This window comes from Vipera berus, assembly GCF_964194415.1.
Source record: "Vipera berus genome assembly, chromosome: 2".
Classification (NCBI taxonomy): domain Eukaryota; kingdom Metazoa; phylum Chordata; class Lepidosauria; order Squamata; family Viperidae; genus Vipera; species Vipera berus.
Genome location: NC_138203.1, coordinates 286,315,971 through 286,330,547, shown reverse-complemented (window position 1 = coordinate 286,330,547; position 14,577 = coordinate 286,315,971). Strand labels below are relative to the sequence as shown.

Sequence of the window (14,577 nt, the reverse complement as noted above, 5' to 3'; positions counted from 1 at the left end):
ATAATAACACAATATGGGAAGGTTTCTGGATTTAAGGTTAATGTACAAAAAACAAAAATTTTGGCCAAAAATATGACAACATCGCAAAAGGCCCTTTTAGAAGGATTAACTGGATTTGAGATTGTTAAAAGGGTTAAATATTTGGGGGTGATTTTGTCGCCCTCTAATACAAAGCTATATAAAAATAATTATGAAAAATTATGGGGGAAAATTCAAAAAGAATTGGAGAGTTGGAAAAAATTGCAATTGTCTTTGTTGGGACGGATTGCAGCAGTAAAAATGAATGTCCTGCCTAAATTTTTATTTTTATTTCAAATGATACCGATTCTTAAGAAAGATTCTAATCTGGAGGAATGGCAGCGAGGTATCAATAAATTTGTGTGGGCAGGGAAAAAACCACGAGTTAAACTTAAGATTATGCAGGATACTCGTGAGAGAGGTGGCCTTAAATTGCCTAATTTTAAATTATATTATGAAGCTGCTGCATTAGTAGGAATAAGTGACTGGATTAATTTGACGCAAGGGAGGTTATTAAATCTTGAGGGCCACGATTTGTTGTTTGGCTGGCATGCATATTTGTTGTATGATAAGAAGGTAGACAACGTGTTTAGGGTGCATATTTTAAGACAGGCATTGCTGAGAGTTTGGAAGAAGTACAGACATAAGTTAAGTTGCAAGATACCATTGTGGGCAATTCCAAAACACGCAATAGAAAATATACATGCTGGCTTCAAACATGATTTGACTACGTACAAGGAGATTCTCAGTTTGGAAAGAAATGTTTGGTGTTTGAAATCATATAGCCTCTTGCGAGAAGAGAAGGTTGTTCAAAATTGGTTTCAATATACTCAGTTACGGGCCAGGTGGAAAGAAGACCAGAAAAATGGATTTACAATGACTGATGAAAATTTGATAAAGCAAATTAGGAATCAGGGACCAGCACATATCAAACGGATATATCTTGCATTGATAGAGATTGACTCAGAAACAGAGCTTGTTAAGGATTGTATGATAAAATGGGCCCAAAATATCCAGGAAGTCATCACAATGGACACGTGGGAAAAGATATGGGTGAGGAACGTAAAATTTACACAAGCTCAAAATTTAAGAGAGAATTTTTACAAAATGTTTTATAGATGGCATTTAGATCCCAAAAAGCTTGCAAGTATGTATCCGAATTATCAGCCTAAATGTTGGAGGTGCGGTGATGAAGATGCAACATATTTTAACATATGGTGGACTTGTAAAAAGGTTAAGGCTTTTTGGATAAAAGTCTGGTGGAATATGCAGAAGATTTTTAAACAGAGGTTAAAGTTTTGTCCGCAATTTTTTTTGTTGGGAATAATTACAGATGCCACAGTTGTGGACACCAAGTTGATGTTGAATTTAATTACGGCGGCAAGACTTTTGATAGGCCAATACTGGAAGAAAGAGGAACTGCCGACCATAGAGGAGTGGACTTTAAAGGTTTCCGACCTGGCAGAGATGGCGAAGATTTCGGCCTATTTGAAAGATCATTCGCAAGAACGCTATATTATGGAATGGAGAAAATGGATTGATTTTATCCAGAACAAGTATAGGGTTAAGAAGTTTTATGTAGCATTTGAATAAGTCTTCTTTCGTTGTTTTTTTCTTTTATTATCTTAGTTTTTTTATATACATATTCAATATTATTATTATTTGTTTCATCTTATATAAGCTAGAGAGTGATGGATTTTAGAGTTTATAATTGTTAGCATATGATTGTTTATGATTGCTTTTTATATATATACCTTGTATTTAGCTCTGGGAAGTCGGGGGGGAAGGGGGGAGGGGGGAGGTAGGGAGGGGGAGGAGGGAGGGGGAAGGGGGGATTCTTAAAGGAAAACTGTATTTTAAAACTCTTCAATAAAAAAAAACTTATATAAAATGATTTATAGATGGCATTTGCCACCAACAAGATTAGCAAAAATGTTTAAAAACATGTCAGAGAAATGTTGGAATTGTGTAGTTATCCCAGACTCCAAAAGACCCTTTTGATTTCTATATTAAAAGTTATACAGTTTTGCATTCTTGAGTTGTAGTGATAAATCTCTTTACACTTGTATGTAACAAGACTTGTTTTTTATAATTGTCCTTGCTTCAAGATAAAACCTCTGCCTTTCCCCAATTATAATTATGAAGTCTGCATTCCTGTGATAAACCTTTGTCCCCTGCTTCATTTATAACAAGTCTTGTCTTTTATAATTGTCCTTGTTTCAAGTTATGTTTCAAGTTATGTTTCAAGTTATGTTTCAAGTCATGCCTTTCAAGTCATGCCTTTCAAGTTAAGATATGCCTTCCTGACTGATGACAACCCTTGTATTCTCTGTTAGCATTTGTAATATGATAAGCTATGTTTTATTGTTTCCTGTGATGACCTTTGCTCTCTTCATTAGCAGTTGTATACAATGAGTTATGTTTTCCTTTGACCTCCCTCATGAGTGTGTTTCCCCCTCCCAAATGAAACAGCTAAATAAAAGAGGGTGTGCAAAGCTGTTCGGGGGCAAGACCATCCACCCCGGGCACTCTGTGCTCCCTCACCTTGAATAAACTTGTGTTGGTGCCTCAGTTTGTCTTAGGATTCTGTCTCTGCGCCATCGCAGTTCCCAAGTGTGACCGTTGGAACGTCCGGCACACTGGGTCGGTGGCAAAGGGCTAAATCCTTCCCTATTCAAGGTGTTCACCCTTGCGAGGGTCCCTCTAAATTCTCACCCCTGTTACGGGGCTCTAAGAGTTGAGGCCAGAACCCTGACCGGTCGCTCAGCGCAACAACTGGGGGCTCGTCCGTTGGATCGCGGCTTCAACTCCACAGTACGACTCCTGTCCAGGGGTGTACTGCCTGCACTCCTGTTCTCACGCACCTCGGAGAAGGCTTTTACTCGTGAGTAATGGGCTCTCCACTTTTCAAAGTTTCGTCAGGTCATAGGGACGAACTTTTTAATATAGTGCAGAAGGCTAATTTTGTTCAAAAACACAATGGCACCATGGTCCATCTTGTAGGAAAGAGACTTTTAACAAAACTTTTACAATATATTAACAAAAATTGTCCGGCTTATCCGGAATCAGGCACTTTGTCTGTTATAACCTGGGAAAAGCTAGGTAAATATCTTCACAATCATCCCAGGGCACCTGCTGACATTTTGTCCGCATGGCAAGCAGTGATGGCAGCATTAAAACTTTTGCCATCTCCTTTAGATCTGACATCTTCTACCTCTAAACCTCTTGATCACTCTTCTGATCTTCCGCCTTCATCCGTGCCGCCCCCACCCTATGAAAAATCAGAGAAACTTCCTCTTATTGCTGTGCCTGTCCCCCCCTCTGCTCTGCCTCCGGAGAATCTTCCTTCTGCTTTTCTTTGCCCTGCTGTGCCTGTCTCTGCTCCCGACAAAGAGGAAAAAGCCTCTGAGCTTGTTGCCATTACTATTTCTAAACCCCCCCTCCCCCCTTCCCTCCTCCTCCTTCTCCAAATCTCTCTCCTCCGCCTCCCCGACCCACTCAAGGGGCACCTTTTGTTCACTTTATGCTTGCAGCTCATGCCTCCGGGACATTTCTTTTCCTCTTAATGCTTCTAACCCCTCTGAACTTTTCACTGATTCTCTTTTTCATTAAGCCTTTTCAGTTTCTCCGGCTCCCCCTCCTTATGAGGATTCAGCCGGGAGAAACTCAGCACAATTGAACATGGAAGATTTGTCATCTTGAATTGTAAACACAAACCAGGTACTTATTATCATATGTGGTGGACATGTGTTAAAGCAAAGAGATTGAACAATAATCCACACTTGGTTAGAAAAAATATTAGAGAAACACATAGACTATAAACTTGATTTTTTTTTACTAGGTATAATGCCAGAAAACCTTGATAAGCAAAGTACATATTGGATTTTATGTGTGATAACAGCGGCAAGAATTATATTTGCGCAATATTGGAAGAACAAAGAAATACCACCAGAAGAAGAAATAATCAAAAAAATATTAGACTGTGCGGAAATGGACAGACTTACTTTAAGGTTGAAAGGGGGGAAAAAGAAACAGAATATTTTCAAACTTGGGACCTATTTTATCAATGGTTAGAGAAAAGATTTAGGGATTAGGAATTTAATTTGCATTAGTGAATAAGATACTCAGGCAACACTTTTTTGTTGAATAATTATTATTGAACTCTGTTTAAATAATAATAATAATAATAATAATAATAATAATAATAATAATAATAATAATAATAATAATAATAATAATAATAATAATAATAATAATAATAATAATAATAATAATAATAATAATAATAATAATAATAATAATAATAATCAGGGCTTTTTTTCTCATAGAACGCTCAGAACGGAGTTCCGGCACCTTTTTTGGATGGAACATTGTACGGTAGGCAAGGCGGGTTGTATGATGTGTGAGTTCCGGCACCTTTTTCTTTTACAAAAAAATCAATAATAATAATAATAATAATAATAATAATAATAATAATAATAATAATAATAATAATAATAATAATAATAAAACAACTTTATTTTTAAAAAGAAGTTGCCTTCAGATGTTGTGAGTGCTTCATCACTGGAGGTTTTTAAGAAGAGACTGGACAATCACTTGTCTGAAATGGTATAGGATCTCATGCCTGAGCAGGGGGCTGAACTAGAAGTCTTCCAAGGTCCCTTCCAGCTTCTATTCTGATTCTGATTCTGATTTTTTTCAGTGCTGTTGTAGCTTCAAACAGTCACTAAATGAACTGTTGTAAGTCAAGGACTATCTGTAATTAGAGAGACATCTGTCTGATCTGGATGGAGGACAACAGGCTTCAGTCGAATTCTGTCAAGATGGAATAGCTGTGGGTGCAGGGGACCTCAGGATCTCCATCTTTAGTTCTGGATGGAGTTGCAATATCCCAGACAGACTTGGTGTGGAACCTTGGGGTTCTCCTGGACTCATGACTCCTGCTTGAAGAGCAGGTGACAATCATGGCCAGGAGGTTCTTTACACAACTTCATGTTAAGAGCCAGTTACACCCTTATCGGAATCATGAGGCCTGCGCACAATCATCTCTCAATTGGATTACGGCAATACACTCTACACAGGGCTACCCTTGAAGATATTCAGAAGCTATAGGTGGTGCAGAATGCAGCAGCGGGCACAGTTTTTGAGGGGGCTCTAGGGTGGCACATACAACACCGCTGTGATGTAAGCTGCATTGGTTATCAGTTTGCTTCGGGGTCCAATTCAAGGTGTTCGCTATTCCTTTAATTCCCTATATGGTATGGGTTGGAGTTACACTGAGGAACCAGCCCACTTCGCATCTGCTAAGGCAGGGGTCCACAATCTTTTCAATTCCATGGACTGGCACCAGCAGCATCAGAGGTTTTGGCAATGTGTGTGAAGGGGAAATGGTTACACACACCCAATATAAATCCCACACATGTACAAATGAAGCTTTGCATGCTCCCCTGCCACTTCAGTAGCCCAGTTCCCAAGGGGCCACAGCCTGGTAATGGTCCACAACCCGAGAGTTGGGGACCCATGTGCTAAGGAATTCTGGTGGGGGGGAGCAAGGACCACTCACCACAAGGGGTTGTTTATTGAGTAAGAAGACCTAATCCCTGTCCCATCCATCTCCTTGGTTCTGATTTTCTACATAGTTTAAAATTTTAATGTGCATAGTTTTAAATTTTTAATTGCTTTTTATCTGTCTGTCTGTCTGTCTGTCTTTCTGTCTATCTATCTATCTATCTATCTATCTATCTATCTATCTATCTATCTATCTATATCTATGTATCTATCTCTATTCTATCCATCCATCGATTTATCTCTATTCTGTTCTGTTCTGTTCTGTTCTGTTCTGTTCTGTTCTGTTCTATTCTACTCCTATTCTATTCTATTCATACATACATCTCTCTCTCTCTCATCTATCTATCTATCTATCTATCTATCTATCTATCTATCTATCTATCTATCTATCTATCTATCTATCATCTATCTATTCTATTCTATTCTATTCTATTCTATTCTATTCTATTCTATTCTATTCTATTCTATTCTATTCTATTCTATTCTATTCTATTCTATTCTATTCTATTCTTCTATGCATTCTATCTAATCTATCTATATTTCATGTTTTGAGGCCACCCATCTCCCTCAGCATTTTTAAGCCACCCAGATTCACCCTGTTGGGGAGATGGGAGCTGTATAAATTTAATAAATAAATAACTACTAAGCAAACATTTCAATGCATAAAAATATTGAGTATCTAGATTTTTAAGCAAACGTTGGGGAGTCCAATGAATTAACTTTGCCAAAGTGTTATAATGCTTGAAATAGATTGTAACATTTCCATGATGTCATCAAGAGTACAGTCCAAAAGATGTAGCTCTCGCCATGGGGCTTTTCCCCTAAAAATCTAGAAATGTTTCAGCAGTTTCTACTGTGCTGGAAGGCATGGAGCATTTCCAACAGGTTAACCAAATTCCCCTGGAATACCTAATCAAGCTATGATGTAGCACCACCTGGGAGGGTTATGACAATTAGGATTGTTTTATGTTCACTGTCAAGTCATCTTTAGTTTTTGCCGTTAGTTGCTCCTTTGTATTCAAGTCAGGTCGTATCAAAATAATGTAGCATTTGGGGATGAAGATGCAGCCCAGCAGTCCAGCACTGGAGGCCAGGATAGAGAAGACCTGCACGGCCACCATGTATTTCCCTTTGGTACTCAGGTAGGTGGGCACAAAGGAGACCCAGACACTGCAGAAGATCAGCATGCTGAAGGTGATGAGCTTGGCTTCATTGAAAGCCCCAGGGAGGTTCCTGGCCAGGAAAGCCACCATGAAGCAGATGGCAGCCAAGAAGCCCATGTATGAGAGGGCACCATAAAACATGGTGACAGAGCCTTCATTGCACTTCAGAACAATCTCTTCTGGCTGGGAGTGCATGTCAGAATCAGGGAATGGGGGAGAAAGTCCCAGCCAGATGGTACAGATGACAATTTGGAGGCCAGAGCAAGAAAGAACAATGGAGTTGGCCAAGGTCTTTCCCAGCCATCTCCTCACAGCATTCCCAGGTCTTGTAGCCAGGAAAGCCAGCACCACTGTGATTGTTTTGGCTAAGATGGAAGACACTGCAATAGAGAAGATGATGCTGAAGGATGTTTGCCTGAGAATGCAGGTGGCTGCTCTTGGACGGCCAATGAAGAGGAGGGAAGTCAAGAAGGACAACAGAAGAGAGACCAGGAGGATGTAGGAGAGGTCCCGGTTGTTGGCCTTGACTATGGGAGTTTCTAAGAATTTGATGAAGATTGCTAAGACGAAGGCAGTGACCAAAGATAAGAAGAGGCTAAATGAAGTGAGGATTATCCCCAAGTCTTCTTTGTAAGACAAGAAGGTTACTTTCTTGGGGATGCATTTGGTTTGGTCTTTATTTGGATGCTGATCTTCTGGACATCTTGTGCACTTCTCTGCATCTGGGGAAAAATCAGACAAGACCTCAAATATTAATTTTACATATTTATATTTATATTTATTAAATTTTTATACCGCCCTTCTCCCGAAGGACTCAGGGCGGTATACAGGGCAATAAATATTAAAATATACATACAAAAGTTTAAAAAGATTACATAATTATGCCCAATATAATACAATAATTAAAACAATGTTAAAACCAAATCCAAACCCCAAACCCATCAGACCAGGCCGGATTGTTCAAATAGGTTTTTAAATCGCGCCGGAAGGAGCGAAGGTCGGGGGCCATCCGGAGCTCAACCGGCAAGCGGTTCCATAGGTCTGGCATGCCCATAGAGAACGCCCTCCCCCTGGGGGCCACCAATCGACATTCTCTGATCGGAGGCACCCTGAGGAGGCCCACTCTGTGGGAGCACACTGGACGGAGGGAGGTTGACGCCGGCAGCAGGTGCTGCCGTAGGTAATCCAGACCCAAGCCATGTAGGGCTTTATAGGTCATTGCCAGCACCTTGAATCTCACCCGGAGGGCAACTGGCAGCCAATGCAGCTCGCGGAGCAGAGGTGTAACATGGGAGTATCAGGAGACTCCCAACACTACTCGCGTGGCTGCATTCTGCACCAGCTGAAGCCTCCAAGTGGTCCTCAAGGGTAGCCCCATGTAGAGAGCGTTGCAGTAGTCCAAACGAGAAGTCACGAGCGCATGAGTGACTGTGCACAAGGCATCCCAGTCTAGATAGGGCCGCAACTGGTGCACCAGACGAACCTGGGCGAAGGCCCCCCTAGTCACAGCTCCTATATGGTCTTCTAAGGAGAGCTGTGAATCTAGGAGGACCCCCAAGTTGCGAGCCCGATCTACGATCTACATGGCCATAATAAAACACTCCTTTTGAATAGGCATATACTAAGTTATGGCTAAAATATTGGGCTTAAAATCCAAATCTGTCAAAGGAGAAAATTTGGTTGAAAATTCCTAGTAGGAATGAGGAAGGAAAACAGCCAAGAGGAACAAAAAGGATGTAAAAGGAGTAAAAACAGACTGGCTGGAGTAGACTGCATGGTATTAATGAAGGGATGAGCCACCTAGGAACTAGATTAATTCCAAATATAGGAATTCAGATTCTGGTCAATGGGGACTCCATTGTTTAAATCTGTATACGTTTCTCAGTGATTGGCCGGTCTGCTACTGGGGTTATTATTTATTCAATTTATTTTCTGCTTCAGGGGAGGGGAAGGAAGGGGGAGAGGAGAGGAGAGGAGAGGAGAGGAGAGGAGAGGAGAGGAGAGGAGAGGAGAGGAGAGGAGAGGAGAGGAGAGGAGACCCTCCCGATTCAGCTTCCAGTTCTCACACTCACCATAATCCACAACATTTCACTGGAAGACAAAACATGTGCCCTATGCACTGCTTTGCAGCTTCAAGCCAAATGCAATTAAAGGAACTTTGGAGGTCTTCTAGTCTAACCCCCTGCTCAGGCAGAAGACCCTAGACCATTCCAGAAAAATGGCTATCCAATCTCTTCTTAAAAACCTCCAGTGATGGAGCACCCACAACTTCTGTTTTCACCTGATTTTAAGTTTGTTTGCTGCCAGAGTCACTAAATAATAATACATTATTATTTATCTTACTTTGGAAACTACCAAACTAGTGTGAGTAGTGTGAGTAGACACATAAGGAGACAAATTCCTTGCATCTCTAATCACATTTGGCAAAATAAAGCATTCCATTCCATTCCATTCCAAATATTCTATTCTATTCTATTCTGTTCTGTTCTGTTCTGTTCTGTTCTGTTCTGTTCTGTTCTGGTCTGGTCTGGTCTGGTCTGGTCTGGTCTGGTCTATTCTAGTCCAGTCCAGTCCATATTTTCTGTTCTGTTCTGTTCTGTTCTGGTCTGGTCTGGTCTGGTCTATTCTAGTCTAGTCCATATTTTCGGTTCGGTTCGGTTCTGTTCTGTTCCGTTCCAGTCCAGTCCAGTCCAGTCCAGTCCAGTCGAATCTATTGTATTCTTATCAGATGAGGGATACAGAAATCTAGACACCTACTTAACAGCAGCAAAGATACGAAAACTAATTCTTGGCTTCCATCTTGCAATAATCCAATTGTTTGAAACTCAGAGCTGGTAGGTCTCTTCTGTTGACCAATCCCATGTGGCTTTTGGCCTTTCCTTTCCTCTTGTCCCCAACTTGTAGATCAGACCTGAATATCAACTCCACCAAAAGTCTAAAAATAATTTTACTGAGATAGGCACTAATAACTGAATCTTGTAAATTTAATTGCCTTGTGTCTCCTCCACCTTCTTACAGTTCAGTTTATTGGGGAAATGTCTCTCTGAGCTGCTTCCAGGAGTTAAGTCAACATTCTTTTAAAAAAGTGCTTTAGTTACTTTTATCTTCATTCCTGTCTCCATCATGGTCATCTTTGTTCCTCTCTATAGACTGCTTGCATGTGGTTGACAAGCTTGCTTCCAAGTATCCCTGAATAGAATGCTTCAGTAAATCTCCTCCTCATTCTTCAAGAGCTGCCTTTTCCCATAGTGTTCCCTACCTTCCTGAGTGGAGATGGTGTGTTTTGCACACATGGTACACCCGTAACAGCAAAGAGGCTTTCCTTCCAGGACCACCTTGGCTTGGCCAGGATGACAGCTTTCGGTACATCTGGAGTGAGGCAGAGACTGACCCAAAGAGAAGGAACGTCATCATAGAAGATTAAATAGTGCCATAATCACAAGACATTAATCTTTTCCTGCTTCTCCCTGGTGTATTTCTCTTTTTGTGAAGGAGCAGAATGTATTTGTCAAAGGTGGGATTTTCCCCCCAGCTACTTGGAAAAGATAGGTTGCTCTGTGGACTAACCTTGGTCTGCTCATGGCTGGACTTAATTGGGACATTCTGGGTTTTGGTGAAGGGAATTGTTGGGGAATATTAATAAACTCACTAAAGCACAGTTACGAGTGTGTGAGTGAGTGGGGCAGCACACACAGTGGTTAGAATGGAGTATTGCAGGCTAACTCTGCCCACTGCCAGCAGTTTGATACTGACTGACTCAAGGTTGACTCAGCCTTCCATCCTTCTGAGGTTGGTAAAATGAAGACCCAGATTGGTGGGGGCAAGATGCTGACTTTGTAAACCACTTAGAGAGAGCTGTAAAGTACTGTGAAGCGATATATAAGTTTGAGTGCTATTGCTATTGCTGCTCTTTTTCCAGATGTAACATGAGCCAAGTAGCATCTGAATCTGGCTGATCCACAGTTGACTTCTTGACCATAGAATCCAACTCAGTGATCCAAGGAGCCCAGCAATTTGATTGGAAATAGTGGTCCCAAACAATCCTTTATCCCAGCTCCAGCCACTTCTTGAACATTTCCCACCTGGCTGGAAAAATGAAAGAGAGGTTGGAGAGCATTACATGAAGACTTTCAGCTCACCTGGTTGAAGCTCTGGGACCAGTTTATGGCCTCCTGGTCAAGGATGAATTCCAGATCTTTGGACCCCTGTGGTCTATCTATCCTCCCAAACTTCACTGCCCCAAAGGACTTATTAGGAAAGGGCACCCAGTTCACAGTATCAAATTTGGCATAAAGGTCCCCTTTTTCATCCAGAAAAACTCCATCCATGCAAATATTGTAGAAGTGGAAATCTCTCAGGAAAGGATGAAGCTACAAGGGCAAACAAAAGAATAACATGAGAAAAGAAAAACCAGGTTCTCCAAGTAGAGTTGGCAAACATCCATATAACTCTGGTCCAGAAGTCACGACAAACGAAGAGGAGGGGGAAGCTTCCCTGCCTCACAAACGTCACAAAATGGAAGACAATTGAAATCCAGTTTTGTCTGGATTTGAAATCCAGCACTGCATCCGGTTTTGGTCACCATATAACAAAAAAAAAATGTTGAGACTTTGGAACAAGTGCAAAGAAGGGCAACTAAGATGATTAAAGGCCTGGAGACTAAAACTTATGAAGAACATTGCAGGAACTCGGTATGGCTAGTCTAGAGAAAAGAAGGACTGGGCCGTACATGATTACAGTATTCCAGTGTTTGAGAGGCTGCCTCGAGGAGGAGGGGCTCAATTTATTTTCCAAAGCACCAGAAGGCAAAACAAGAAACAATGGATGGAAACTAATCAAGGAGAGAAGTAACCTGGAATTAAGGACAAACTTCCCAACAGTGAGGACAATTAACCAGTGGAACAGCTTACCTTCAGATGTTATGGGTGGTACATCACTGGAGGTTTTTAAGAAGAGATTGGACAGCCACTTGTCTGAAATGGTATTGGGTCTGCTGCTTGGGGATGGGCCTGGACTAGAAGATCTCCAAGGCCCCTTCCAGCTCTATTCTGATTCTGTAATCTTAAACTCACCACGCTATCGAAAATATCTTTGAAGCCTGAAAGCTCACCTTCAGGATTTTTGAAGGAAAAAAAAATACCTGCCACATCTGAAGGACCAGCTGGTGACCTCTTTCCTTCATTGCTTTCTGCTTGGACCTGGATAAGTAAGCAGCATGTGAAGCCCGAGCAACTGCCCAGGAGAGCTTGTAAATACCGTAGCCATCCAGAGAAAGAGTTTTGTCCACCACCTCTTCCTGCAGGCTCTCCAGGTCCTCATTCTCCTGGCATCTCATCCTTCCTTTCACAGAAAAGAGGTGTTTGGAATACGAACAACTGAACGCCTTTCTGCCAAAATCTTGCATAGGGATAAAAAATGTTTCATAAACGTATTGTGGTCTTCTTTGAGTCTGAATTAAGAAAGAGAAGAAACCTTGGAGATGCTGGGGAGACAGGATTTCAAGAGATAAATTCATGAAGAGGTCCCACATTGCTGTGGTAATCCAAACCTTCGCCTGGAGAGGCTTGATGTGCCTTTGAACATAGTCTTGAATCATCCATATAAAACTATAGAAATAGCGAGCTTCTCCATAATATATTAAAACGCTGACCTTGTTCCACAAGTGAAATGGTTCATTACTCAATAGCCTCATTTTCCAGTGCAATGTTGGGATGTTCACAGAAAAGGCTACACAAATCATGTTTCTTGTTAATATGGGGCTCAAAGTCCGTAGGAATCTCTTTCCGTTCTCAGTGTCTGGTGCAAGGAGACCAACCCAGTTCCATCTGAAATGGTGGAGCAGTCTGGCAATTCCCCAATATAAGTAATCTTCTTTGGGGACCATCCGGTAGATGAACGGGAAATGGGTTTTGTCATTTAGAGTTTCAGACACAAAACCATAGCTGACCTTATAAGAATGGAAATATTTTGAAGTCAAAATTTGCAAGATTTCATCTTTTGATGGAAGATCATTAATGTGCACATACACAAGCACACTTTCACAGAGATATAAATGTAAATATTGATGTAGCTATAGATCATTATAGGTGTTCCACCAAAATCTAAGAGGACAAACTTTCTCAGATGCTGGAATAGTTGATTTCTGCCTTAGGTGAACTGATGGAGTAAGTTGCCTCAGCTGTCCAATTCATCTGTTACAATGTATGAACTGGAAGAGTTCGGTAATGATAAGAGGACTTCCACAATGGTTAGTTCCACAGTGAAACAGAGTGCCTATTTTCACTTTGGCTAGATGGTAATATTTTATGGATGCTTTTAAGAGTGGGTTCCTGTAGTGGGGAGAGGTTGGGCTATATGATCTCTAGTATCACTTCTATTCTGTGCTTCTAAAAAGTGCAGAAATAGCCTCTCTGGATTTGCAGATGAGTATTCTATACTTTTGAAGGGTAACCAAAGGCAGGGGAGAAATTCAGTTCCACTGCCCTCTCTGAGTAAGTGCCCTAATGTTTGGATGGCCGAGAGGTCTTAAGTGCCATGTCATTTTCCTGGGCAGGACACATCCAAACTTAGCTTTTCTCCCCTTCTCCATTCATACCTGTGGCATTTTGTAGAGGCTCGTCATGGTGGAAATCTGCGTGGAAATGTCAGACTCGGCCCCTTCAATCACAGCCAGCAGCCTCTTCTCTCTTCCACAAATGTAGTTTGGAACATTTGCCTGTCCGGTGGAAAGCAGGTCTGCCAAGGCATCAGCAGTCATTCTTGCTTCATAATAGTTCTCGTAAATGTCATAACCCAGGGTGACATTTGGCAAAACCTGGGGATTCTGGTTGATCTCACGGATGGCAAAAAGAAAGGAGAGAAGGAACCAGTATGATGGATAGCCTTTCCTGCATAAAGCCACAAATATAACACAACTTTAATATTCATTCAGTGTTTTATCAGATCTTGCAGTTGAGCAGGATGTTCAATTAATAACTGGTGATCCATTCTGACTCTGTCCCTACTACTGCTACTACTATTACTACTCAGAATTTAGTCTCGGATTCTTCTTTCTGGAAGCAGAAGAGGCAAAATAGAAAATATTTCCCCAAGGATTATTCCTGGTGAAGAGGAACATTAGATGTCCTTGAAAGCTTCTTCTATGCAAAAGAGTACAAATTGCACTCTAGAAGTCTACTTACGGAGTTGGCTGGTTAAAGAGAGGCTCCTGAAAGTTTGCTTGGAGAAGCTGACCTGGTCTTAGAGGCACAATCCCACCAAGCAAGAGATCTCCTGGGTGATAATAATTGTACACTGTATCCCGATCCTTGGTGAAGTCGAGAGGGCATTTTCTCCCATTGACTCTGGTGGGCAGCAGAAGCAGAAGCCACAGCAAGAGGAGCAGTTTTGTTCTCATGGCAAAACTTGGTAACATTTCAGGGAATAGACCACTCTCCAGAAAAGTTAGAGTGCAATCACATCTTTACAAGCAAGCCATGATCTTACATCTTGGTTGCCTCCGCAGATCTCTGTCTAACCACATTGGCTCACTGAATATCAGGCAACATTCAAGATGTGGCAGCAGGCTGCTCCCCACGTTTAGAGATTCAGCGGTGATAGTTGGACAAACTCCCTTAAGATTTGGAGAAGGAACCATGATTTTCACAATTATATGGCACCTGGGCTCCAGGAGCAGGTGCAGGGGTGGAGAAAAGCTGGTCTGAAACCAACAGAAGGCAGTCTTGGTTTTCTGATGCTTTGTGAACTTTCCCTGAACAAATGTTCACCCAAACAATAAGGATTTGGTAATGCTGAAACCTTTTGGAGATTTTTTTTTACAAAATTTTAT

At 41.4% G+C, this 14,577-nt stretch overlaps 2 protein-coding genes across 2 annotated transcripts in view; both read right to left on the bottom strand.

Moving 5' to 3' along the window:
- LOC308661729 (zinc finger protein with KRAB and SCAN domains 7-like) overlaps positions 1-14,577 on the bottom strand; it is a 375,370-nt gene that overhangs the window by 100,474 nt on the left and 260,319 nt on the right. The gene's annotated exons all lie outside the window — the stretch shown is intronic.
- On the bottom strand, positions 6,540-14,163 carry LOC308661372 (vomeronasal type-2 receptor 26-like; the record flags this gene model as incomplete). The annotated part of the gene is made up of 7 exons (XM_081316293.1): positions 6,540-7,471; positions 10,009-10,135; positions 10,889-11,119; positions 11,890-12,089; positions 12,222-12,399; positions 13,345-13,636; positions 13,931-14,163. 7 exons carry the CDS (start codon positions 14,161-14,163, stop codon positions 6,540-6,542), a joined length of 2,193 nt encoding a protein of 730 aa, XP_081172419.1.